General features: G+C 36.9%; 2 protein-coding genes across 4 annotated transcripts in view; both read left to right on the top strand.

Annotated features, from left to right (window-relative positions):
* LOC117209233 (ras-related protein Rab-37) overlaps positions 1–16,765 on the top strand; it is a 175,375-nt gene extending 158,610 nt beyond the window's left edge. For 2 of the 3 annotated variants that reach the window (XM_033450991.1, XM_033450989.1), the window contains exons 5-8: positions 8,601–8,709; positions 12,209–12,319; positions 14,012–14,153; positions 15,179–16,765. In XM_033450991.1, coding sequence (XP_033306882.1) covers positions 8,601–8,709; positions 12,209–12,319; positions 14,012–14,153; positions 15,179–15,296 — 480 coding nt within the window. In that variant the 3' untranslated portion in view covers positions 15,297–16,765. Of the gene's footprint in view, positions 1–5,841; positions 6,371–8,324; positions 8,436–8,600; positions 8,710–12,208; positions 12,320–14,011; positions 14,154–15,178 lie in introns of those variants that run through there. The other variant, XM_033450992.1, reaches the window with a different exon arrangement.
* A 292-nt stretch (positions 16,766–17,057) lies between these two features.
* LOC117209232 (zinc finger protein 62-like) lies at positions 17,058–22,654 on the top strand. Its single transcript, XM_033450988.1, has 4 exons — positions 17,058–17,344; positions 17,677–17,823; positions 17,907–17,996; positions 18,066–22,654. Exons 1-4 carry the CDS (start codon positions 17,201–17,203, stop codon positions 21,405–21,407), a joined length of 3,723 nt encoding a protein of 1,240 aa, XP_033306879.1. The 5' UTR covers positions 17,058–17,200; the 3' UTR covers positions 21,408–22,654.
* Positions 22,655–24,336: the final 1,682 nt, after the last annotated feature.

Genomic DNA, 24,336 nt, shown 5'->3' with positions numbered 1-24,336 from the left:
AAATGAAACGATTTTGATCACTGCGTGAATTTAATAGTAATAGTTCGCATTATCGAACTGTCGAATATGAATTGGATGTTGTCCAACAACGTTTATTTCAATTCGTTCTCTCTTCAAAATTAGCGACCATTCAACGATTTACGAACGTCAGTGGAAATCAGAAGAAGAAAATAGAGAAGATGTCTTTGAAAGACGATCTAAATGAATGTGAAAAGGGCGACGAATTTGAAAAAAACGAAGTTAGAAAATATCAATCTAAGTTCTCCTCGTCTATTTTCTAAATTTCGTAACAATATTTTGCCTTACATGGTTAGAATATACAACCCTTCGCGTGAAATTTGGCGAACACTCGACGCTTAATGCTCGTCATATAAAAATCCGAAGTTTTCTAAAAATCCCTAAGACAAAAATACCTAAAACTGAATGTCAAATTAATTAATTGACGTTTAATTAATTGATTAATTAAACTGAAGCTAAATACGCACTAAGCTAAACGAATCGTTTAATTATTCGCCTTTAATTATTAGTCGTACGGTGCCGGCGAAAAACTTACATTTTTACCACGTCACGCAAAACCTTCGTTCGAAATATCACCGCACGCGAAGATCTCAGATGGCTTAGATAACAAGCACAGAGGAATCTGAACACACGATATTCCGCGCTGCGTTCGTTACGCCGAGGCATTTCAAAGGAGCGTCGCGGGTTCATGTAGGGTAGCCGTCAACGACACCGGAACGAAGGGTGAAAATAAAGCTGGCTTGGAGAAGAGAGAGGCTGAAACATCGGCAGTGACATGGAAAAAGTACTCCTTCGGAGGTAACCGATGCGAAAGAAGGAAATCGCTGGTGTGTGACGCGATGACGCAACGGGGACAGGTCATCCGTGTCTCGACAGAAGATAATGTCCGAGCGCAAAGCCAAGGGCGCTTGCACAATAGTCAGAATCCACGGAGAAACGAGACCGTATTACCATCGGTGGAAACACCTATAAAACACGCTCTCCTTCCTCGACTTTATATTCCACTAAAACAACCGCCGTTCTTAAAATGGTATAAACGTGGAACCGAAATCATTGCGAGGGAGAAGAGTCTCTAGATTTGTGTAGTATAAAAACGGTGTAAAACCGGGGAAAACGATAGAATCGTAATTCTGGATTTAATACGAAGCAATGGATCGTGCCTGTCAGTTTGGTCAAATTGATCTAATCGCTTATAACGATTATAGGAGAAATCTCGTTTGGTTTGCGTCCTATGAAAGCGGGAAAAAAGTGATCGAAGTCGTAAAACTTCTTGATTTAATGCAACAATTTTGCAGAACGTGAATTTCGTTAAGTTGATGTAATCGTTTATGACAATTACGTGGGAAGACCCTTTGAGACTGTGTTCTACAAAATGAATAAATCGTAAAATTTCTTGATTTAGTGTAAAGATTTCGGAGTTATTGTACGTACGAATTTGGTTAAATTGGTTTATTCATCTACGATGATTATAAGAAAAATTTTGATTGATCTGTGTCCTATGAAAAATATATGAAAGCGACGATTAAATCGTAAAATTACTTGATTCAATGCAAAAATGGTGGAGTTGTATGTGGATCGTGTCCATTGTAATTTAAGTTGAAGTTTATCTCGTATGGGTGTAAGTCTGATACATTTAGAAAGATTGCAATGAAGACATAAAATTTCATGAAAGTTTAAAGGCACTGTGCAATTGAAATTAAAATACTAATTGTCGGTGATAAGAACTTAATTATTGGTAATAGTTGGTCGCTGATAACGAAGACTTTTAATCAGGGAAAGTGTATTATCCAGATGAAATGCAGGTGTTAATGAATGATTAGTACTTGGCAACGGTTATTCAGGACACATTTTCATTAAAGAGATTACGATTGCGCGTCTTGATTGAACACCGTTGTATCTAGATTTTGCAATTAGCGAATTGCAACAACGAAATGGAGACCTTTTTAAATGGAAATGTCGAAGAAAGGATCGATAGATTTAAAAACAGAAGGAATCTATATAAAAAGACCATTAAAGATCCAATAGAAGACCTTTTAAAAGTTGTCGAAAACCTTCAAAGCTATGCTAAGAATATCTCGAAAAATCAATTGAAAGATGACTCGCAATAATAAAAAAAAACAAGAACAAACAATATTCTTCGAATATGGAAAAGATCTAAAAATTGCGAAATTTCACGGTGGATTTTACGCTTTTGGCAATTTCACTCTTTGTATTTCCTTGATACAAGTTTAGTCGTTCGAAGTATTAACGCTAATTTACTATTTTTATTAATTTTAACTATCGCAACGAAAAAGTAGTATTAAACAGAAATAATTCCATTAGAAGTGGCAAAATGAAATTATCTTGCAATTGTTCTTCTCAAAGTGTAATAAACCTGTCTATTGTACCTTAATTATAAAATATTCTTGAAATTTTTATTTGATTGGGTGCTCGTGCAATGGAATGCTTCTGCTACTTCGAACTCTTGGGATCGTACAAAGTAAAGTGTAGGAAAGGGCGCCACCAGTCGGGTAGAGTCCGCCGGCAACAGGGCCTGTTCCATTGTAACCTCGAGGGTTTTTTTGACGCTAGGTACGGCGTGGGTGGGCCCAAAGCGGTAGGCTGGACCAGCCAGCCTCGTATCTGCATCAGGATTCGGTTTTTGTAACGAAATCGCCCCGGGAATCCCCGACAGACTCGACTTCTAACTCGTTAATTCCATTGATTTCCATTTAATTTCAAATTTCCAATCGAATGGTTTTCTTCCTTAATCGCATTTTGTGCAATAAACGAGGACAAACAAATAAATATAAGATTGTTATTTACTACGACATAGATTTAGCTTACTGCCATTAGTTCCAATTTGAAGAACTAGAAACAAGATTAACTTCAACCTGTTACTGTGGCAATTATTTTCATCGATTAATAGAAAGGAAAACTTGGGAAAGTTTAGCATAAGAATCAAGAATGAAACTTGGAGCGGCTGTAGAAAAACAATAACGAACAATAATCGACGAAAAGCTGCAACATCCTCCCTTTCGCAATTCTTTTTCCTCCAGCACCACCGGTAATCAATCTCTAACTACCGTGATTGGGTCGAGCCGAACATCAAACAGAAAAAGAGCGGCGTTCGAAGCGGTACAATTTCAACTTCCCTTTCAATCTTCCACGCCCAATGAAACGGGACGTAATAGGAACGCGCTTCAACAGCGTCGTTTCATGAACGCACGTCGAAAAATATCAAGGGAGGGAACCAGCTTGTGGTAATTCGAAGAAATCGTGGATATTCGAGGCGGAACTACTTTTAACATTGACACCATCAAGCTAGTCAAAATGATCGAGTTACGATTTTTAGTGGATGTAGAAAACGAGAAATTTTACTGCGAGTTCGTTAAATTATTTCGATGCGTCGCAAATTTTATTGAATATTTGTGAGAAGTATTATTATTTAGTTAATTAATAATATTATAAAAACATGTTTCCCGATATATGCAAGGCATAACGCAGTAAAATTTAAGATTATACAGTTCTATCGATGACAAATATCTATCTATCTAAAGATCTATCATTTAGTTAATTAATAATTTATTACAGTATACGAAGTACAGTACTGCGATCAAACGGTTAAGATGACAACACGACGGATGCAAAATTAGCCAAAACATCCAGCCATTCACTTCGGCAACGATTAGCTACTGGGAAAATTCAATAATACAACCATCCAATAAAATAATCCACTAAAATAACGAACGCAATCAGACTGACAACCAACCTAAGTGTCAAGTAGATTTATCAAAATGTAATTTAATTCGCGATCGTCTCCTCCCAGCGCCAATATTTGCGTCGATTATCCGCCCAACTAACCGTAGCCCAATTAGCCATCGGAACAAAACACCCAAAAGTCAGAATTTACTCTGCTAAATATTAAGGAGGGGTCGTTAAATTTGAACGATATAACGATGGGGATCGATGTTTCGCGGATTAATTGAAACACCCGGCCGCTGTTTATGTAAGCGGACGCGTAACGCGCGAGCGCTGAAATCAACATAGGTGTCGACCCGTTATATAATCCATCGCGTAACAAGCCAAGCAATTACGAAGCTTTCAAGTTGCCGCGAATTATGCCCGTCCGTCGTTCCATGTACGCGTTGTTGATAGAACCAGCCCGTTTTCCCGGGTTTATCGATTATCCGGCCTCGAACGAGGAACAATGATCCTCCGACACGCGATGCCAACCTTCATTTTCCCGTTGCTTCAATCGTGGCACGTCTTCAACGTCGAAAACTTACACGATAGACGGTAACAGACAGCTTTAATGAATATATTATTATGCATGTTACACGAAACATTTTGCAATTTTATTAATACTGATACGAGAGTCGAGCATTATGATCATGTTGGTGAAGTTTGAAACAAATCGGAAAATATAATACAACATAAATATTATTTCGCGGGGATTCCAAAAATATTTAAACAGTCGATTTAGTATAGATAAAGCAAAATTTGCTGGGGTTTTTTTTTTGTAAATTTAACCAATTGGTGTATCGATACATATGGTAGTGTAGATTTTGCATTTGTGAAATGCTTGTTGCAAATCCGTTTATTCGATATTCATAGCGAAAAGCGTGTTTCAAATATTCTGCTATCTGTATACATAGATTGATTGCTGCTTGTTCTATCGAGTTCTGGCCAGATTACAAGATCCCGGTAATTCGTGCGATTGTAGATACATTTATTAGGTTGCAAGCTTTCAATAGGATATTGATTAGCAAACCATGCAGAATATCTGTTTACAATGTAATCTGACATCTTCTACTGTGTGTACAATGCTGTACTGCGCTGTTTCGAAACTTCAAACGTAAAGCCTCTTCATTACATCTGACAATATAGGTATAGCAAATGTAGGCAATGGGATTCATATACCCAATCCGAAACATTACACGAGGATCATCATAAACTACTTTATTCGTATTCGCTTCATGTAATCTATTAAATCAAACAGTTGAAACTTGTCCTCTCGAACCATGTACAATATGAAAGTCATTCTCCCGAAATCTTTAAAAAGCAGACACAGCAATTGTATTCATATCCTAATTTATAATTATATCCATAACCATAAACGTTAAATGAACGAATCTCTGAAATTGAACCTGAACTAAACCTTACTAAACCAAACCTTCCAAACTTTCTCTCTTGAGTTATGTCTGAAAGTCATACTTTTTGAATTGCACCATGTCTGAAGGTAATCCTTCTTGAACTAAACTATGTCTAAAAGTCATTCTTCCTGAATCTGTCTCCGAAAAAGCAGACTTAGCAACATTCGCTGGGTCCTTCTAAGGCCATAGGTGAGCGATAGAGATAAAGCGATGAAGCATTAACATTGGCATTAACGGTATTGCAGCTGCTGTACAGTCTATTCTATTCAAATTTATAAGTTGTATCTATTTCGTGCTGCTTTGGCGCTCTGTCGCTTACCACTCTTCATGTGCTCACAGACTACCTAACCATGTTCACAGATAACTTGAAATATTACATGGATCAACCCCCACAAACTTTATGCATTAGCATCTGCCAATCCATTAGACGAAGCAAACAATGTGTGCAATAAGACACATGCTTTCTAAACTCAACCATTTCCAAATACCTTGAATCATCCCTGAAAAAGCAGCCTCATCAACAGTACTCATGAGGTTCCTTTAATCCAGGTGTCTCTTAAGAACCGCGCGCAGCGTACGGCCAGCTCTCGCGAGCCTAGCGCGTCACTGATCGGCCTCTCGATCCAATCGGTCGCGCGGCTCTTCTCGCCGAGCGGACTTTCACTCAGCGTTCGTTGATCAACGGCGGCCGAACGAGCGGGCAAAGCGGAAGGCAGAAGAGACGCAAGGTGAAACATCGTCCCCTGAGTCCCTCTTCGTCTCTGGTCCCGGGTTGACTGACCTCGATAACGAAAGACAGGAGATAGGCCGCGATCCGCGCGAAGTGAAGGAAGGAGCGAGTCGACGACGACGACGACAATCACGACGACGACGAGCGCGACGAGGAGTGGCCGAGAAGAAGAAGAGCAAATTGGTGCTCCCGGTAGCAGGGGCCCATGAACACCATGGAGGAGAAGCTGCGTAGCATGACGAAACGCGCCAGCAGACACGGTCCGCGTGGAACGGGGCCAGTTGCCTCCGATTGGTCGGCCGGCTCTGGGTCCGCTAGTGGAGCCAGGGGCCCGGCCCCAGCTACTCCTTCCACTTCTCAGGCTGGCGGTTCTACGTTCAACCGGCCCCAGGAGACGACGGGTCCGACCAGGCGGCAGTCCTCGCGCGACAGCATCGACTCGACCAGCCAACAGGCCCCACCCGAACACGGCGAGCTCCTTTTCAAGGTCCTGCCCTCTCTCCTGATACTATAGCGAACCGGTTCTTCTACGAGAAAGAGATAATCGATGGAACAGGGTTGCCTTTTGCGGTCCGATCGAACTTGGGCATGGACGCTTTAAGCTGTTGACGGTTTAGAGTCTTTAGACCTTAGGGCTTAGGCTATGATTATAGTGGATGCGTACTTTGAAGATTCGCTTTAGCGTATTTAGACCAAGCAAGCGAATGCTTTTGTAAAATTTAGTAAAATAGAAATACAAGAGAAGATTTGTTCGCCGTTTGGCGATTGCTCGCCGAATCAAAAATCGAACATCCGAGTGCCTTAAGAGTGCTGCGAAAATGTTCGATTGTTGTAAATTAGTTTACGAACAATTGTCAGAGTTTGTCAGAGGGCCAATTCGCCAAAGTGAATTTACGTCCACTGCAATCACAGCCTTATGAGGGAGGAATTTCAGATCCATGCAATATATGTATGATTTATTACAATGTTATAAATACACAGCTTTCGTGGACAGAGAGTTATCGTACACGTTAAAACGCGGTCTTTGGTGTTGCAAAATTGAATTTTGTTGGTAGTATTATGAAATGTTGCTTAAGAAGGCCGAAAAACTAAAATTAATTGATGCATTGTTATCTTCATTTAAATACTATTGCAAATTTGCTGTCTTACGAAATCGTAGAATCTAGAATACATATACGTAATAATAAATAATAAATCCAATATTGTGTCGGGATGTAAAAATTACAAGCTGACAGAAATACCTTATAAACAGACTGTTTAATTGTCTTATTTAATTGATATACTTCTATAGAGAATTGGCGAGACTCGGAGATTTTGATAATTTACAAACGGTGTTTCAATTAGTTTTCGATCAATAATAAAGCAATAATCAAATTTCTCCGTTTCCAAGCGCATCAACAAACTATGGAAAGACTAAAAACCGCAGTAATTCGATCAGCAAAAACGAACTTTTCCAATCAGAGTTGTGCTTCTAACTTCTACGTTCAGAATAGAACTTTTCGCAATCACTGTCTTTTTAGCAGCGTAATTTTCCGAAAGAGCAATCTCCTAATTTCAAGCTTACAATTTGAGTTTCTCTTTAAAAGGAAACTTAATTTCAGGATTACTTTGACAGCGGCCAGTAGCCATGTTCTAAAATTCATGACGAACCAACCCCATTTCTAATACTTGTTCGTGGCTACTACTAATTTTACCACTTCTTATCACGTAAGCTTTTACACGCTAATTCAGGCATAACGCAAATAGTACACATTTTTCCAGCGTAATTTACGACTGATAGGGAACGATGATTTGCGGTTATTAATCTCTGTTAGATGGTTCATCGGTATGTTCAGAATACTTTGCGTTCGGTTCAATCGTAGATCAATCTCAATCTGTCGACCATGATATCGCTGGAATCTAGTTAATTACACATTTCTGCGCTTACTGAGTTTTCTACAAATAAGATAACTGTACGAATGCGTTTGGACACGGACTCGTTGCGTGATACACTTCGATCTGATTAACTGGTTTTCGTTAAATAGAATAAAAGTTTCATTGGAATTAATAACTAAGAATACCTCTTTTTTATCTTCTGCTGTATTTCCTTTTATCATAAAGAAATAAATGTGGATATGATATTTAAAATTGATTGAGAAGGTTAGGTAAACTATTTCGTTCTTCTGTGTTTTCTTTTCTATTACAGAATATCAGTGGTAAACGTATAAATCGTGCAATGTTTTCCCGTAAACTCAATTAAATGTATTGCAAAGAAGTTTTATTTCCAATTCTTTTTATAATAAATCTCTTCTATCTTTCATTTTTTCAAATAGATTTTTATATAATTCTAGGTTTTAAAAGTACAACTACTTTTAAATACTGTAAACGTAGAATAGCTTTCGAATATTTTGCAAAGAGTTTCCTTCTACGGTATTTTCACAGAAAATTTTCACGTAACATAGGTGATGCTACTTGGTGACAGTGGCGTCGGGAAAACCTGCCTCCTAACACGATTTAGAGATGGCAGATTCCTGTCTGGCAACTATATAACCACCGTGGGCATTGATTTTAGGGTGAGATATTCTAAGTTCTTCCTAGAAGTGCCACAAACAAAAATGAATTCATTTTAAAATACGAAGAAACAATTTACTAAGAAAAACCAAGTGACTGTTACAATGTTAATGTAGGTGAGAGAATCATATATCAAGCGGTATATATAAATGCTTTCTGTGTTTCAGAATAAAGTAGTCGTCGTCGACGATACATCTATCAAGCTTCAAATATGGGACACGGCCGGGCAAGAAAGATTTCGAAGCGTGACGCATGCTTATTACAGAGACGCTCATGGTAATTATACCCTTATCGTAGATTTGTACACGAAGTTGATAAAGTTGTTGATTATTTATCGTAAGAAAAGTAAAAAAGGTCTGCGAACCTCATTGGATAATGAAACTTTCAAGGACAAATATATAAATATTGTAATATAGAAAAATTTACCAAATGTCCAGCTGGATAAATTGTAAAGTACAAATTAAATAATAAAAAAGAAAATATTGTAATATTATATAAATTTCTAAAGAAATAGGAACTAAAGTGTGCTAGTTTAATTACTTAGTCGATTTATCTTAAATTTTGTATAATTAATTTTAACATATATTATTCGTTACATATAAAATCCTCTGATTTATGTACTACTTACACTCTCCATAATTAGAATCATCTTAAGTAATATGTATTATAAAACTAGACTAGTATGCGGAAGAGCAGCTTCCTTGCAATTGCATCCGAAACATAGTTAAAACAATGAAAATTAAGTAAAGATCCGTTTATATATTTTACTTTCAATAATTCCTACGTCTTTTTACGCGTTATACACCTACTATATGTTTCATTTATACATCTTTAAATTTCTCATAAATGCATAAACGTGCGCAGTCCATTAATATGTATTTTCTTCGTCTGTATATAGCTTCTAATTGCAGCTTAAAAAAAAGACAGCTAAAAAAATGTTTGTGACACAATTACATATGTTAAAGGACACGTTTCAAATAATTCATGATAGAGAAGTTTTCGTTACCAGCGTGCAATCAGTCTTCCATTTACAAACAGCATCGCATCCAGTAATCATGACACAAGGCGATAGCATAATTAGGTACTAGTTGGACAGACTTGTTTGAGACAAGAATAAAGGACAATAACTGACAATTCATCGCAAGGCATAAATTAGCAGTTTCTCTGCTGTGTTTATGATTTCATTACAATAATAATGCTTGGCGGGTGTCTCTATTGAAACTTCAATTTTAACTACGTGTGCTATGAGTATGATTTTAATCAAATATTACCAATCAAATTTAATTATATTCCTGTATTAGTTTACTAAAAAGTAGTTTCATTAGAGTTAATTCTAGAATAAGTTTATAATGATATCATGAATATTTATTAGTATAACGTTTCTAGTAAATTTACATTAATTTTCTCACTAAAAAAAAAAAAAAAAAAAAGAATAAATAGCTGACTTATTTCCCTCGATGAATTGTCGCCAATTGCCAGGTTTGTGCTAAACCAACGACCGCTGAGAAAAAGAACGTGTCCCAGATAATCGAAATGCTGATGAAGTTTTTCACGTAACCGGCTAAGTAGAAGGCCAAAACGCTGAGAACTCTGAACTGACTGGATATTATGTAAATTGCGTTATACAATGTGACATTACATATAACTGCATTCCAAGTATGTAGAAATACGGTTTCTTTACTGGAAAATACGAGATGAAAGTCCGCCTCTGATTTCTCTGTAAAGCGTTCTGTTTCAATTTAACAAGTACTTATAACTCTGCTCGCTACTCTATCATCCTGTTCACAAGTCTTTTATGACGTCTCTTATTTTTAATAAAACTTTCATGATCTAAAAATGATAAAAAAAAAAACAATAAAAAATACAGATTATTCTGTAAGCACCAATAACATTTTAACAACAAACTATTTCACTATCAGTCAAATAAAATGAAGTTCGATGAACGCATTTTCGAGCAATAAGGGTTTAGCGGGTAGAGTGGTGTTAAAACAGGCCATGAAACGTTTCAAAATTCAAGGAGAGCGTTAATTTTGGGAAGCTACTTAAGCGAATTCGAGGGTAAAGGAGAGGAGGAGGAAACGCGTTGTCCGCCGTCGGGGGTCGACCATTGTTTGCACGGAGAAACCCTCTTTCAGTAGAGACGCGACAATAGTTGGACGTTTCAAAGGCGTGGGTAACAATTACGCCTCGGAGACACTTCGACAATAGTGTCTCCATCGTCAGATATTACTGGAACGGCCAAGCTTTCCTCCTGTGAACTTTAACCCACCGTGGTATATTGGTGAGAAAACAAGCTTTCGAATGGAAAAACACTTTCAGTTCTTGCGTAAATAATTGATGAAAATTTTAAGTAGGACGAGCACGAATGAGAAGTATTTATTTATTGATTTATCTACTGGTTAATAGAACGGGTATAAACCCGATATATATGTCGGAGTCAGGTTGCCATTTTGGGGCGTTCGACTTACCTTACCGTCGCGGATGTGGCTAATATTTATCGGTACAAATGTGGGCACTACAAGAGGCTATGAGTAATGGCGATAGGATGATGGTGACAACGAATCCAGGTTCGATAACGAATCCACGGTCCAGGGGAGGACAAGTATCAACGTAATACTCGATTCGGGTAACTTCTTGATAACTCAATCAGTAATTCCTCCAACGACTAACTAACAAACTAACTGCCTCATAACCAAAAGGAAACATCCCTTATATATTCCTGTCCTCACTTCTCGGGTCAATCTTTGTTTTTAAGGGGAGCCATATAATCATTTCATACCTCTGGCAGGTACACGTCCCTCCCGTGATCGTGGCTACATCTAGTGACCCGCTATGTCATTTCGAGTCTGGACTAGGGTATTTGGGGTTTTCCCAACATTCCGGACGGGAAATCCCGCTGTCCTTCCATCTCCGACATATACATACAATTATATATAAGAAAAGAAATAAACAAAAATAGAAAGGGCAAGAAGAAGAACAGCAATGGCTACATAATATTATACAATTAAATCTAAATGGAGTTACAAAAAATCCGCGATTAAAACATAATTTAAACAGTGCGTATAGATCTGTATAAAGATTCCTTGAAACAATTAGCAGAGCTACAAAAAAGAAATCAATCTTATCCGTAAGCGTATTGGCTAGTTTTTGTATTCGATTAATTGGATATGCTCGAACCATATTTAGTTGTTACGGTAGCATCGGGTAATGTATGATTTTGTTTTAAAAGTTTTTGTACGAACGTACAAATAAATAAGCTGTGATAATTGGGGATACATGAAATCGAGTGCTGTAGCAAAATTGTAATTCTTCAGTAAAATTATCTATAAATATTTAAAATGCCAAGACACAAGAAGAAGAGATGAACGTTCGAAAGGATATTTTTCTGAAAAAATCATATTGAACAAAGCACGTATATCGCATATAACAAAGCAACCGTTTCAGAAACTTCCAACCGAATAATATTCCCAGAGAGACTTTCAAGTACAAAGGCGCACTTCATTTTCTTGCGCATAAAAACACACTTCATTTTCTCGCATCTCAATTTGCCAGGCCGTGAAAACGTCGTTTGACACAACGCGGTGTTTATAAAAGAACGACGAAACAGACGCGTGTAAATTTCTCTGGCCAATGAAAAAGGGGAGAACAAACGAGCTGTAGCATTTTACGGACACGTAATAACATGGACAGCGTCACGTGGAAACTTTTGTTTCCGCGTGTGTCTATCAATTACTAGGATCACGGCCGGTTGCACAACGATCATCATTGGTTTCAGCTCTTTTATTGCTGTACGATGTAACGAACAAGACGAGTTACGACAACATCAGAGCCTGGCTGAGCGAAATCCGGGAACACGCGAACGAGGACGTGGTCATTATGCTGTTGGGTGAGCTTCGATTATTATTTGAAGATCATAGTACAAAACTTCATAAATCAAATCCTTCGTTTTTTTTATAGCGAAACAACTTTAAAATTCAATGTACTGTCAAATAATCTTGTCTTATTAACCCTCTGTAAGCAAGCATGTTTTCATATTATCCAACAAGCTTGTCTAACAACAACAACAACTTTGTTTGTTTGTTTTTTATGTCCACATCCACATATGATCCCGCTAAGTTACTATATTTGCTTTAAAATCGAAAAAGAAAGGATAGACAAATTTTATCGTCATTAAACCTGACCTCAAAAATATAACGAATTATTCTTCTTTTCAACTGTGCAATATTTACCATGTTATCTTTTAGTTATTACAACTATCCTTTTAGCAAAAGTATAACATAAAAAAAGAAAGGATGTCAACAAAAATTAAAGTGAACATATCTCTTACCTAGTCTTTATTTGCATTCGTCTGAAGAGACTAAAGAAGGAAAACAGAGAAAAGGAAAAGAGCCGTGATTGCTTTTTTTGTCGTCTCGTTTGCGAGAAAGTTGCCAAGATGATCGATACGTTAGCTGGTTTTTGCATAGTTTCGACAGGTTTCTTACTTTCGTAGAAAGTCGAGAAAGACGTTCTAGGAAGAGCAGATTGTTGGTTGAGGGAATCGTTAAAATCAAGAACTGTTCGCTAGCTTGACTGGATGATTTGATTGAGTCGTGTCTTGACAGATGATCAATATCTGAATATGAATATTATAAGTCGTAAAACATTGAATGGAAGAATGTCAAATATTTAAAACAATTTTTAATAAATTTCAATTATTCCTTTCTAAAATTGTAAATAGTTATTCAATTTTTATGAGTGGAATATAATATGGTCTTAAAACCATTTATATTGAAATAGTCCGGTCGAGGATATTTTAGTATTGAGTAAGGAGATTTATGGCTACTTAATTATTTGCCGTAATCTTGGTGTGTAACTAACCGTAACTCTATATTTGTTTTAACACTTTTTGCTTCCTACTGAAAACATCACGAAACCGCTTAGTTCTAGATATAAATATTTAGATATAAAATAGAAAATAATAAATATAAGATAATAAATATAAGATATAAAAATTTAGATATAATTTTATATTTTTGAATAGTACTTTTAATACTATCAATAGTAGTAGTTGAAATACTTTCAAAGTTTTGTATTAAAATTTATATACTTGTTAATAACAACTGCAACATTTTGGTTCTCTATATAAGAGTTAAATAACGTTTCAATGATCTATTTGGTAGCTTTTCATGAACTTTATCGCAAGGGAGTAAAACTAGCTCTGTACCTCTATAAGGAACATGTATTCTAACTATGGATCTCAGCTGAAACTTCTAATTGAAACGACAGCTCCAAGAACTGATTTATGAGAAAGCACCGATCACCAGCTTATTTTTCTAAAATAAGATAAATAGAACATGATAGATTTTATAGTCAGATCAGGACATCAACTTCGCAGTAAATGATATGTTTGATAGCGTGCAGATCTACTTTTAACGAGATGTAAGCATAAACCTAGACTAGACATAGATAAAATCACTATCAATGTCAACTTATTAATTCCATTCCATCAGGCTAGCTCACGTTAAACAAACATTTCCACTTATTAAACATTATGTTCACTTCACCAAGTCTAATAAATTAAAATAAATAATTTTAGGCAACAAGTCTGACTGTGGAACGGAACGAGTAGTGAAGAGGGAAGACGGAGAACGATTGGCGCAAGAGTACAAAGTTCCCTTTATGGAAACCTCAGCTAAAACTGGCCTGAACGTCGAATTGGCCTTCTTGGCCGTTGCTAGGTATTTTCATTAATCATCACCAACCTATCATCTGTCAATCTTAAACAAATTAAATCTTAAGGCAGCACTGTACAAATACCAAGGCGTAATGCAGACGAACGGTTTTAGTGATGCAATCATAACACGATTAAGCATATTGCAAATAAATTCGGACCTGATTGGATAGTGTTAGACAATTCATGAGCATATCGAGAAGAGAGAGCGAGAAACATATTTTGAGGTACATTCGAACCTATATAACATGAGTTCAAACACTTTAGTAGAACTCTATTATAATATACCGGTTCCGAGCTCAGTAAAGCCTAGTCTACACTGACAGATAATTGTAGACAGTAGTCTACAATCTACATGTTGAGGTTATTCGATGTGTAAACAGAGAAAACACGTGGATAAATTGTAAGGCAGAAAATATATTTAAATAGAAGTGTAATAAGTAAGAATACAATTTGAGCTGGTCCAAATCCGCACGCTAGCTGTGTTAGCCAATAACTGAAAAACCCCGAAGCCAACGTCGCCTGTCTACTGTTTATGGCCTAACTTCGTCGCAGTCTTTTGTCTACGCGCTGTCGATGGCTTCAGTGCTTGAGAAAACTAAAAAAACCAGATGTAGAGTTTTCTTAGAAGTGGTAACCACTTCAACACTACATATGTTTTTCTGCGAATTCTTCCCTGGAAAATGTATACGCATTGACTGCGGACAATTGTCTGCCAGTGTAGACTAGGCTTCCACAGTGATCCAAGTAACGCTACAATATACTTTGCAAATGCCAAAAGATCACCATTTCTTATGAATACTAGATAAATCCGATAAAGTGAAACTTATTGGAATTGATTTAAATTCGTGGAAATATATTGAAATTCATCCCGTTTCTACATGCAATCCTCCTCAATGGTTCAATCCTACCATTGCATTGGAAGCATGAACGTTGCGAAATCACAACAAAGTCAAGTGACTGGTTTTCATCAGACTTAAGCGGCTGGAGAACACCTGATAAGATAAAAAGCGAATTTCTATTTGATTTCAGAGACTTGAAGGCGAGGAAAAGCAACGACCCGGACGACACGAAATTCAACGTACAAGACTACGTCCGTCAGCAGTCGCAACGAAATTCCTGCTTCAATTCCAATTGCCTGACTACCTGAATTGCGCAGTAATCCTGCGCACACACTTCCCTGCGATAGATTCAGACGAATGGTGGAACATGGACCGGAACTGGTTGGCCATAAAAATGGCGCAGAACTATCGTGGGCGTTCAACAATTCGTCCCTTATGATTCATAACAGATAATCGTTGAAATGTTACCTCGTTGCAGATGTCATTCGTAAAACGAGACGAATTTTCGTAACATTGCACAATTCGTTCACGAGAGCTTGTTGTTCGAACGAATTGACTCTCAAACGAGATCGAACAAATTTGAAAGAAATCGAAAGAAAACGCACTAATGAGATCGAAAATATAATTTTTTATTTTTACTGAAAAGAGATTTCAAAAAACGTCGAAACAACGTTTCTGTTCCACCAGAAGAGTACCTTTATCGAGGCATAAACGAAAAAAATGTAGATGGATAGAAAGCTGATATTTTTCAAAGAGACCGAATAGGAAACTCTTGTTGACGATACATGTATAGAAATTTATTTATCGGTGGTTAATCCTATACTGTACATTAATGTGAATAGCTGATTCGGGACAAAGGTCCGCGAGATACATAGATTTAGGGAATCTCTTAATGGTTCTAATTTGTGCACTGTATATGATCGTTACGGTATTAATAAAAGGAGGGGGAAGAAAGAGAAAAATATATTTAAAATGAAATTGTATTCAAAACGTGCTATCGATAAATTAACGACATGTTCACGTGGAAGCTCACCATGTACCAAGTAGATTTGCGGTTTTAGAGTGGCCGCCGTGTAGAAGAGCTTTTCGAAAATATACCATAGCTGCCATATATACAACACGTTTTAGAAAAGAACGCTCAATAATATTTTGTTCGAAAGCATATTCTCGTAGTTTTCAGGTACGAGTGATTGAAGCTTTTCAATCGATGCTACATGTGTATGTAGAGACACATTCATAAGTCTTTTAATCTTTATAATCATTTAGATTGATGAAACTCTTTAGAAAGTTTTGTATAATTGTATTTTGTTTTCAAACTTTATTCTGTATCGATTTGTTTTGCAATTAAATAAAGCTCGTGTGTGTATAATCGTGTAGTTTGTGATAACGGTTGCATTAGTTACGTAACCATATCTGATTTCTAACCTTTTGTATGTAATAGTCCTATATACGACAGGATATTTTAGATCAGCCCAATTTGTATTGTGAATTTTTGGATTTTATACACTGTATTACTTTTATAACCGCATGATGATAATTTGCTACTGATACTTCGAAATTGAAAAAAAAGGTTAAAATATTTGATTTCGTTAATTCGCGGTTACCGAGTGATTCGTTGCGAATGATGAAGGTAAATGAAACGAAATGTAACCGTGTACGTTACCTGTAGTATATGTACAATGTATCTTATCAGCGTGTACAAACGACAAACAGTTACATGTCAAGTGTATATTAACAAATAATATATATAAAATAAACGACCACTCGACCAACTATATAACCATTGCTTTGTAATTTACCACTACTGCCCTCGTTTTCCTATTTTAGTAACGTCATCATTTTTGTAAAAACTTTTGCAACCATTTGACATCATACATTCATTATCCAGATCAAAATATTTGGTTTTTATCACTGAATATACATTCCACATATTTGTCACTACATATTGTCACGCGAAACATGATAATATTCGGCCAATAAATAAATATCGCGTTAAAAAGCAGCATGCTTTTACCTAGTGTGTGCTCGTTGTCTAATTTTTCCTTTGAACGGCAGGAACGTATCGAAATGGACCGCTCGGCCTCAGTTTCAAATGTCGACGTACAAACAAAACGCTGCGTCCCTAACCTGCTTCTGAGGAGCGCGTATTATTGGCAGGCAGAACACCTGCCTGATATTCAGTGAAGAAAAGCCACGAACATCTACGTTCACGATGGGCGAGGTGGTGGAGTTGCAGAATGTGGAAGATGTGTGTAGACTCTGCCTGTCCACCGATGAGCCAAAATTGTCGGTGTTCGAAACGGACGACTCTCCGGTGTCCTTAGCCAGCAAGATACAAGCTTGTCTATCGATTCAGGTGCGTGCGTAAAATATTGTTATTTAATACTTTTGTGCCCGTCATCTTCCTAAATGTTTATTTCTCTTCGCGTACTCTTATACGCTTCGCGTTTTGTTACTGCGTTGAAACGAGTACATTGAGGTTAGGTCTATACGGATCATGTTTGAGATGGGAGCATTGGCAATGGTGATTATGGGTATTTCATTGGTGTTTATTCTTATTGGTAAAGGTTAGATAGACAAATATCAAATGAAACGTGTTTCTATAGTAATATTATCTTTAGAGAAACCTAACTTTTGTTTGAAGCTTGATACATGCTTATATTTTTATTGGGTTTATGTACTTTTTAGATTTTAGTAACGGATAGATTATCAACGAAAATATGTGCGCAATGTATTAAAAATGTGAATGAGTGGCATAATTACAAGGAAATATGTTTGCATTCACAAGACAAGTTGCATCGGTGGTTGGAACAACACATGCAACCAAATCCTGTGGTAAATATACGTGTTCTATTAATTTTGTGAGTATAATATAATATATGGACTTGTAATCAATGTATTATTGTCATGTGTCATAGGTTGTAACTATTAAAAATGAACCTGTTGATTTGGACTTTTGTGAGGACAATGTCGAGGTTATTTCTGAATCTACGAATGATTCGGATTTGGTAAGTATGATATGCTTCAAAACAAACTGTAAAAAAATAAAGGTACATTAAAATTGGTTTATTTTATAGGAAGCCACTAATCTTGAAGAAAATAATAATCCTTCAGAAAATAATGATCAAGATCAGCAATTACCTGATGATGAAGTAGCTTTAGAGGGAGATCAACCAGCTTTAACGAAAGATATGGACATTTGTATAAAATCTGAACCACAAGATGATTATGACACAGATTGTACTATAGAAATTGAATCTGTTACTGGTAGTGAACTTGTTTTGAATCCCCTTTCAAGCTCAGAGGATAGGATTATGGAAGCTGATTCCACTCAGAAATCCAACGCATCCACATCAGCAAGCAAGAAAAAAGTCAAAAGAGGCCCACATACCCATTTTAGGGGTGCACGTGTTTTTAAACAGAAATGTCTACATTGTCAAATTAATTTGCATTCTAAGTATTCTTATGCAAAACATATGGAAAGATTTCATAGTGACAAACAGAATGGTAGTGTTAATCAATTGGAATTGGAAGATGAGGAAGAGCTTGTTGAAGATTTGGAAGATGAATTAATGAGCATGGAGAAGGATGCTCCATTGACACAAGTGCAGCAAAATATTATAAGTCAATTGAAGACATATTCATGTTACTCTTGTGAACAAAGTTTTAGCGATCGTAGAAGTACTCTTTTCCACATTCGTCAGCACATGCCCGATCTAAGACCGCACACGTGTATCGCGTGTTTGACGGAGTTTCCGGATCGATCGATGTATAAAGTACATTGTAGAGCATCGTTCGAGTGTGCAATGAAGATTGCTCTCGTTATACCGAAACAAGGCTTGCAGAAATGCTTCACGTGTAATATGTGTTTACGTTCTTTGCCGGACAGAAAGCAGCTGCTTACTCATCTATCGAAGCATTCAGATAAACAGTATGAGGAGCTCGTATCTCCAACACGATCTCCTCCTAAATTAAAACCAGTAACTCCTCTGCCATCTTTGAGACAGGAGTCACCGAAAAAATCGTTCAAAGGAAATCGTACTCTGAACATACCCAGCCCTTACAAAAATGGTGATCCTGCGCACAATCATGTATGCGACCTGTGTGGTATGATTTACAGGTACAAGCCAAACATGCTGAAGCATAGAGACTTGTGTCAACGTTTATCATCCGACGTCAGAACATCCTATAGATGTGTCCATTGTGGCATGACATATTTGGTGTTCAAAAAGTTTCATTCTCATCTAACGTTGGACCACAAAAAGAGTGATTTCATATGTTCTGAATGCGGCAGCAAATTCAAATCTCCTAGTGATTATTTGAACCATCACAAAGAGCACTCTAATGATCTTAACAAGGAAGAAACTTCTGAATTGAAAAACGATATAGTAAAGGCTACGCAGAATATTTCAAAGCCCATCAAGGATTGGGATACGTTTGAAGCTGAAGTAAATGCTGGTAAACTATCAGACAGTAATCAGTATAGCTGTGCCCTCTGTAATTTGGAATTCACTACTAGAGCTGAACTAATGGAACACAGAAATCTTCATCTGAAGGTGAAGATTTATTCTTGTGTCATCTGTCGTAGTATGTTTAGCAGCGCAGGTGCTTTGGAAATTCACATGAAAGATCATGGTATAGAAGATCCGAATGAAAGAAATGCAAACATCTCCTGTGTGGAGTATGGTACGGTACAAGAAGATTCACAGGACTCAAATTCAGTAAATGTCAGCGCCACCTCGGATCCTGGCGATAAAAAGAACGAGTGCGACGTGTGCGGCAAGATATTCTCGAATAGCGCTAATCTTAAGAGGCATATCAGAAATATTCACAATGTTATCAGAGGCAACATCATCTGCACCCACTGTCGGCGAACGTTCAAGAGTAAAGAGTCTCATGACCGACACTTAGCAATTGATCACCCAAAGCTTGCGAAGTCCATACATCAGTGTTCTAAATGTCGAAAGACTTTCTTCTTCAGAGCTAACCTAAATCTTCACTTTGAAACTGCCCATGCTCAGGAATTAGGTGGTCACGGATGCGACATTTGCGGTAAGATTTTCATGGAAGAATCATCTCTAAAGATACACAGGAGCTGGCACAATCGAGCAAACTCTAGATTAAGTTTACGATTTATGAAGAAAGATGTCCAAAAGCCATTGACCCAGACTGAACAAGAGGAACTTTTCAATTCCAGTATGACCCGACCAGCTAGAGCACGAAAATCTTACCCAAATTTACCTCCAACAAAGCCAAATGGTAATTTCCAATGCCAAGTTTGCAGTGACAAGTTCAATGATGTAACAGAATTGAGGACACACTTATGGGATGTGCACTGTGCTCGTAATAAAACTGAGAAGAGCTTTTCAGGTGACGAGTTTCAATGTGAGCTTTGCACAAATGTTTTCCTTGACAAGGAGACATTAGATATACATATGCAATGGCACAAAGCTCAACCCATTCTTGATGATGTAAAGAAATCTGATCACATTTGTGACATTTGTGGAAAATTATACAGCTCCAAAAAGATACTGTCAAGACATAAGAAGCTTCACAAATCCACAGTTGCAGCTGCTGCAAAGCTACAGTCAGCTGGCAAGAACTTAGCAAGTAGTCCACTTATATGCACCCTCTGTCACAAGGTGTTCAATAGCACTCGGTCGCTTCACCGTCACAGGCTCAACCTACATGCTAACATGTTTAATCAACAACCCGAACATGTATACAACAACGCGAGAAGACTATCTCAAGAAGAGCCAAGATCTAAGAAAATAAAATTAGAAGAAGAGGATAAAAAAGCACCTCTCCCCATGGATGCCATGAGCGCAGGCAGGAAGTCAGTTATGTGCCACGTCTGTAGGAAGTTCTTTGCAAATATGAGCGTATTGTACAAGCACAAACAATTGGTGCACAATAAGACTCACATGAATCTGTTACAGAATCTAGCCAAATCATATAATATTGAATGTATACCATTACCCAGCAATGATGGTAAAGTCCTTTGCAACATTTGCTACAAAAAGTTTTCTGGCGTGTCGAATCTGCGCCAACATTTTACCATAAAACATAAAAATGCTCCTCCCAAATTTGCTTGTTCTGTAGATGGTTGCAAGCTCACGTTCCCAACGCCAACAATCGTAAAGAACCATGAATTGTCGCACAACAGCATTATCTACAGTTGCACTTTATGCGATAGACACGTGTTCAACAAGACAGCAATGTCAGATCACTTGCTGACGACACACAACACTATCTACAATGCCGAGAATAGCAAGAACTTCCACAGAGAGATGGATTTGACCAAATATGTGGTGGAGGGTGCAGTAGACGCGACTTGTCCTCAATGCAAGATCAAGTATCCCAACAATAGGGCTATGAAGATTCACTACTTCAAGTTCCACGAGGGTACAAACCAGTAGAATTGTGTATTTTTCCATGTATGAAATAATCTGCAAAAATACCAACGAAACGTATAGGTGGTTAAGAAGAATCGAATGTGACAAGTACTTGGTCCTACGGGCGGAAAAACTCTCCGAGTTGACTAAATGCTGCCTTACACACATTTTTTTACCAAATCCTCGATTCACAACTAATTATCTGATACATTGATGATAACGTTCATAAGAGTTCAAAGGGCACGTAATATCTCCTGATGTTCTTTTATTTCAGAGTAGGTGGTTTGAATATACTTTGGCTGATTTTGTTTCTCTTTGGCTATCGCGGGAGATGACCTGTTTCCTAATCAGGATCAGGGCACAGTAGTCTGATCTTTCACGAGCTTTGTAAATAAAGCACTACATATTATTGTAGAAGAATGAAGATACACGAGAGAGAGAGAGAGAGAGAGAGAGGGAGAGAGAGGGAGAGAGAGAGAGAGAGAGAGAGAGAGAGAGAGAGTCTATATATTTCTTCATTTAACGTTATTCCCAGAGTTACAGTTTTTAGGTCTATTTCTGTATTGATCGCAATGTTAGTTATTTTTCGCCGAGCGCTAATCACTCAAAAGACATCGTGAAAATAGCACTTATTGATACGTGTCGAATCAACTGGTCAGACTTTGTAGAAAATTAAGCGATCGACGTGTCTAAAAGATAATTGAGCTTGATTGATTGGAACTCTTGATGAATCTCTTGCTGATTATTGAATATTTGAAGAAATTTTTTGGTTCATTGAGGTATAACTTTATTTGTCGAATTGGAACGTGTCAACCTGAATGTGTTTATTCAGGAAAGAATGAAATACGCTGCGAGACCTCTATTGTACGAGGTACATTTACAACAATATATCTTATCTTTTTTCTGTCTTATTTTTCTTTTTGTTATGGAACAACAGCTATTCTTTCCATTGCAATTTGGCTGAACGCGTTCACTTGACTAGCGGAAAACAGTGCATCCCTAAATGTTGGAATCTAATGTAAATGAAGGATTGACTCTTTCTAACGGTGCGGTTACATAAAGGTTATGATCAACGGTGGAGGGATATGATCGACAAACGTGGTCAGGTTTTGCACATTAATTTATCAGAGATGCTGTTTTCTGAACGCTAAAGTGGAAAGCGATTTTTAAAATGTTGTTCTAGATTTTATTATTAATACGCATACTTGTATTGTATAAGCTGTAGCGTTTTTGCATATAGTGAACAAATAAAGGGAGAAGTAATAAGCACAGATCCTCGATTTTCCAAGAATCACTTGACGTTGTTCTTGTTCATGGACTAACGTCGCAAGGATAGTATTGTACAAGTTCTTAGATCGTTATTTTCTGTTTTTAAACTGCTCATAATAATTAGGCGATCATGTTTCTGAGCAATTTACCTCGTGTCTGTGATGATAGTTCTCGTAATGGCCATCAGAGGGCTACCATTGCTCATGATCCTATAAGTTTTTAACCTCTAGTTCTTCCATATGGATCATCGATCAGTTAGATTTACAGATGAAATATCTTACATTATGGAATGACCAAAGCCTTTATCAATATGTGTCTCTAGGAGTTGTCATATCGGTTAGGTATTTTCTTATATATGGTTAGCTATAACCTTTGTCTTATGGTACTGCCGATGACAGCCATCTTAAAGAGCAGACCTAAAGAGGAAGAGTCTGAACGGACAATGACCAAACGTGGACAGCTCGATCGGTTAGAACAGACAACTCGCGGATGAGAACAATCCGATTTAGAATCATGGTTCAGCAATTTGATTCTTCTATTTGTACTAAAACGGGAGAGGGATTTGACTCCTTGGACTGATTTTAGATCAGACTGATATAGATCTTCTGTTGTAGCGTATTCTCGACACGTGTTCATTAAGTAGCTCCTTTGATAAGATCATCAGTAAATATAGGAGATGTACATAATGATTTGTCTGGTATACTAAACTCTTTGATTGTTAGTTAAGTTATATTCGAGGTCTTGGTTAGTGATAAGGCTATCTGAGCACGCAAACTTCAAAATTGTTCTGAGCAGTAATCTACACGCGTGGATAAGTGTTAAATGTGAATTTTATCTTTAACCGTTTTGTAATTAGAGAAACTAAATGAGGGAAATTGAAGTGCTATTCGGAGAAATCTGCAGGTTCAACCATTCCATCTACGTTAAGTTTCTTACAGCAGATGTTCGAGACGATGATTACACTCTCGTAGTTATCGTTCTACGTAACTACAATAGTTCCGAACTTCTCAGACGTAATTGTATATTCGTAATCATTTATCCGCAATGAGAATACATAGAATCTATATTTCTGTACATGGAATGTTTTTATATAGTGTGTTTTTATGTGCATTTTGAAAAGAAAAGACTGAGAAAATAGGAATGTTTTATCGAATATTCTTAAGCGATTCAGGTTTTAGAAATGCCACAACGTGCTGAAAAATATTCGTTATTTTCTCCTTTTAATTACGATTGCACGAAACGTATTTCATTAGCTGAAAGAGATGAGACAATGTAAACATTTGAATGTTTAACTGATAATAATGTGAAAATTTGAGATATTATATACATGTATATATGCGGATACATATATGTTGCATTTTAACTTCTTGCAGATGATTATGAATAAATAAATGTATGTATGTTACATTAGTATAGTTAGCTCTCTTGCTTTCTCTATTTCTTTGTCATAGATATCTTTTTTTTCTCTATTTTTAATAATGGAATGCTAAGCGAGAAACTTCTACGAAGCACGTAGTTACTTATTAAATTTAAGAATTTTTAAGAAATCAGATCTCACAAATACGAGATGAAAATATTATTTCTACTTTGGAATATTTTCGAAATTTCTTTGGATGAAAAATTGAAAATTTTTAGATGGTCCTTTAGTTATAAGATGTAGTATATAGCAACGATAAAATGTAAA

The sequence above is a fragment of the Bombus bifarius genome, unplaced genomic scaffold (genome assembly GCF_011952205.1).
Source record: "Bombus bifarius isolate JDL3187 unplaced genomic scaffold, Bbif_JDL3187 scf7180000008166, whole genome shotgun sequence".
Lineage (NCBI taxonomy): Eukaryota > Metazoa > Arthropoda > Insecta > Hymenoptera > Apidae > Bombus > Bombus bifarius.
Note: the sequence above shows the minus strand (reverse complement) of the source record. Positions and strands in the feature narration are given on the sequence as shown.